This window comes from Merops nubicus, unplaced genomic scaffold, assembly GCF_000691845.1.
Source record: "Merops nubicus isolate BGI_N331 unplaced genomic scaffold, ASM69184v1 scaffold2398, whole genome shotgun sequence".
NCBI lineage: Eukaryota > Metazoa > Chordata > Aves > Coraciiformes > Meropidae > Merops > Merops nubicus.
In genome coordinates this window covers 17,995-22,259 of record NW_008626133.1, presented here as the reverse complement: position 1 = coordinate 22,259, position 4,265 = coordinate 17,995, and the positions used below count along the sequence as shown (strand labels likewise).

At 39.6% G+C, this 4,265-nt stretch overlaps 1 protein-coding gene across 1 annotated transcript in view; it reads left to right on the top strand.

The window, feature by feature from the left end:
• Positions 1 to 2,125: 2,125 nt before the first annotated feature.
• The window catches only part of LOC103778297 (centrosomal protein of 192 kDa-like), a gene marked incomplete at both ends in the record, with an annotated part of 18,737 nt that continues 16,597 nt past the window's right edge, over positions 2,126 to 4,265 (top strand). The window contains one exon of the mRNA XM_008945877.1: positions 2,126 to 2,280. Coding sequence (XP_008944125.1) covers positions 2,126 to 2,280 — 155 coding nt within the window. The remainder of the gene's footprint in view (positions 2,281 to 4,265) is intronic.

Sequence of the window (4,265 nt, the reverse complement as noted above, 5' to 3'; positions counted from 1 at the left end):
CAGTTCTCTGTTCACTGGGAAACTGGCTGTTTTACAATTGTAATAGGAGTAGGTGGCTGTGGAATCTGTCAGAAAATCACAATTGGAATTTTATTCTTAAAACTAAACACACCTCAGTTACTTTGAATCAAAAATACAAGTAGAAATGTGGGCATTTGCTTAATAAAAGTGGTAAACTACACTGCAGTTTCAGTCCAGATAAATAGAGATTAATTATTATTATTAATTTATGCAGAACAGGTACATGCAGACTGAATTAACTTTTGAGTTTGAGCTCTCTTCAGAGGCTGCACATTCAAGGTGACACCCAGGTCAGAAGTGTAGTTTATGTGCAGGGATAAAAGTGAGAGCTTGAGTTCTGTGTAACTAAACAAGAGTTTTGAAATTTCTATTCCCTTACAGTGGCTGCTTCTGAAGGACAAGTGTGCTATTTAAAATGGGATTATTTTTATTATAATAAATGTGAGATTACTTTTAACTTCCCTCCTAAGGAGCTGGCAGTTGTTAGCTGGGAACACTTGCCCATTCTGGCTTCCAGCACTGGTGAAGCTGACTGGTTCTGTTTGTTTTTCCTGGTCACTGTGCAACATACCAATTTTTATCATGCAATTCTGTATTCAGTGTAAAGTTGGCAACTAAGTATTTCTAAAAATAAGGAGGAAGTCGCTGTTACCCGAGGTAAAGTATGTTAATTTGCTTTCTTATTATTTGGAAGGTAGCAGATTATTCTGGTCTCACAAAGAGGAAATCAAGACATAGGTAAATGAGATGAAAACAATTATCACATTGTGGAGTTGGAGCGGAGTTGTAGGTATTTGTCTCCCATTCAGGTAACTGGTACTTCTATAGTTCTCCAGGCATTTTATGGAGGTTTGTTCTGATGGTAGGTATCAGTCATCTTTCAAAAACAAAGTTTGCCTGCTGCATTCCCTCCACCTTCTCCAGTTTCATACATGGAAACAGAGCCACAATTCAGATTTTTCATTTATTGACTCTCAAATGTAACAGACCCTGGCTGCCTTACTGTAATACCAGGGTTGCTGAGCATCCACAGCTTCCAGTTCACCTAAATCTTCTGTTGAATGTGCTGCTGTCAATCAGGCTCCTTGTCCAGGGCGCTGGCGATACTGGGAGTGCAGAAGTGATGATGACTTACCTGTGTGTGTCTGTATGTACTTCTTGGTGTGTTCTTAGCATTGCATAGACCTCTTTGGCAGAAGGAAATACTGAGAAGATTCTTCAGAATTACCTTTTTGAGGTGAATAATTGAAATGTACCCTAAAGACAAAATTGATGATTAATTCTTAAACCATCACCAGCAACTTGAACGTTTCTTTAATTATGTGGAAAACAAAACACGGGTGTCAGATTATAAATGGTTTTTAAAATGCTTGTTTGAGTATATATGTTGCTTTTTTCTTTTTAACAAGCAAAACCACAAAGGGAGTAGTGTTTTTTGGAGATGAAAGAATAAAAAGTAAAGATATCAAACTTCTTGGAACATGTTTTACAATAGTTTAAGAAGTGCATTTAACCATGCCCTGAAAAGCTGACTGATTTTTGAGTCTTAAAAAAAACAAACAAACAAAAAAAAACCCCAACAAATCACAAGTCCTGGAAACTCTTCCTTCCTCAAAATAGGAAAAAAAAAAACAAACCAGCCCCAAGCTGAGAAAAATTGTATCTTGGAAAGCTTCTCACTTGGCAAATGGGAGTAGTACTAGTCTTAGTACTTAATGTTTTTTTGCCATTGAAATATAGAAGTATGCTGGATTCACATTCTGTGAGGTTTTAAAAATGTTACATGTGTTTTATTTAAAATCTGAGTATATATATGATTTGCTAATTGGAAGGTGGTGGTGTATAGATCATGTCAAGGCAGATGAGTTGCTTGATAGCCTGGGAGGGAAAATGCTGGCTTAGAGTCATCTTGTTCTGCTCTATCTCTAGTCATGGAGTAAGACAATTGTGTTTCTGTGACTCAACTATTTTAAGGAAAAAACAGGGTAATTCTCTGAGTGTCTTGTGAGACTCAATGTATTAAAATTCTGGAGTTGCTTTGGCATGTTAGATAATCTAAACCATCCATGAAAGTTGAACAGGATATTTTCTTCTCTTTCAACAGATGATGACATTGATGATGAAGAGTTCTTTGATAACCAGCTAGAAGCCTACTTTGAGCAGCTGTTGCAGCCAGAAATGACAAGAGGAGACTCTGAAGTACAGAAGCTCTCAGAATGCTGTAGGGCGCTGAAGCTCTCTGAAAATGCCTTACTTCAGGTAGGTTTTGAGTTTGTAGTTCTAGGTTTAGGTTTCAAAGCTCAGCATGCCCACTGGCCCCTAAACACAGTAGTGTTGTTGAGGGTTGTCTGCCAAGGTGAACTAGGTTTTATTTCTTTCCTGACAAACCCAAATACTGTCCAACAGGGAGCCTGTATAGCAAAAGATTCTTTTTAATGTTAAATATAACGAATACATCTCTGAGCAGTTTGAATGATCTGCTGACTACATCTGTTCCTTCTGCAAGGCTTTCCTTGGAAAACAAAAAATGGGAAGAAGCTAGGTAGCTATTTTTGGATTTATTTTCCTCTTCCCTGTAGAGCAGAGCTATCAGCTGATTGTTCTGCTTGTTACAGAAGATCTTGTTCTTTGCGAGATAAGGTGGCATTGGGTAAGTAGGTGGCTGGCCCAAGAGGTGTTAGGCAGGAAGGTTTTCAGCAAAACTGAGGAGTTTCCCATGATGGCATCTCCTTTATTGAAGTCTCTATTCAGGCTTCCCACCTGTCTAACCCTGCCCTTCATACCCCTCTTTAGTTTGTGCACCAGCCTTCCTCTGCATCCTGACAAGCAGCTCTGTACTAAGTACAGCATCAGTGGTATTTCCTGAAGATGGACTTTTTCTGCTGGACTAAATACAACATCTCTTAATCCTGATTAGAAAAGGAAAAATTGCTTTTAAGAGTTTTGGCTTGTTAATGCTGGTCTGGACTTATTGTACCTTTGAGGTGTTCTCTTGAATGCTTTAAGGTGTGAATGTGTCTTATACACCTTGCTTTCCCTTTCAGTGTCCTCCAGGTGCTTTATAGTGTCAGAGGTGGTAAAATATTTGTAGACAGTGAGATTTTGGATCCTTTTAAGTCCACTAAGGGAAATTATTTCATTAGTATCTAAGCAGAAGCCTTTACTGGTACCATTGTTTTCCTATGACATAGTTCCTATTTTGATTACTGGCCTCTGAATGCAAAGAATTTTGGATGAAAGAGAAAGCTCCATAAAAAAGCTCATACCCATAAAATGGTGGCTTTACCCTGGCCCCTCCAGCCCCAGCAAGCTGGTCAGCTAAACCTAAACTAAGGCCATCTTTTGTTGTCACTTTTAACTTGCTTGTAATGTCCAGATGGGCCTATTGTCTGTGTAGGAATTGTTTAAGATTAATCTGATGGTTCTGTGACAAAACTACTTGCAGTAGTTTAACTTGTTGCTGTTCTTAGAGTTGTGGTGTTAACAGCAGCTGATTTCTGTTTTTTCTTTTTTTGTTTCTGTAATTACTCAAGTAACATCCTGGTGCTTCTTCTCTATCATACAGCTTGTGGTAAAATCTTTTTGATCACAGGTTTATTATCTTGGATCGTGGTGCCGAAGGTTGTATTAAGTGTATAGCATCAGAGAGACTTGTTTTCTCCAGCAGACTAGTTAAGTCTCTGAAATAATTGGTCAGTGTGTGAAAGGTGAGCATGGAGCAGCAGCTGGCTGGCTCGTGGTTTGACTTTCAGCAGCAGTTGGCTCTGTCACAGACATATTTCCAGGGATTAAGTGTCTTTCCATTTTCTTGGCATTGCAGCAGTGGATGTGATCCTGGCAGCTGCCTGCTTGTCCAGAATGGGCAAGTGTGATGGATTTAAACAGTTAAGTGAACTGTAGCTTCTGAAATTTCAGAAATTTCCCAGCTGACATCAGAGTTTCCAAGCTGTGGGAAGCAATGTGCTCACCCTCTAACAGTAGTCAGTGTAGGCTGCTGGTTGCTGTTCTACAGCTGTGCAGGGAGAAGAGGATAGGTGGTGGTTTGGTGATTGAGAATAACACTGTTCTGCTCTCCAGCTTCAGATCTTCTCTGCTTGAGATGTTCCTGCTTCACCACCATGGTAGATGGGTAGTGGGCTAAGTACAACAGGTTCTGAGTTGGACTGGAGTCCTCAGCCAGCAGCGAGTCAAACAGAATGAGGAGTAGCATGGTGCCCTTGTTAAAGGGAATGAGCAGATACAGG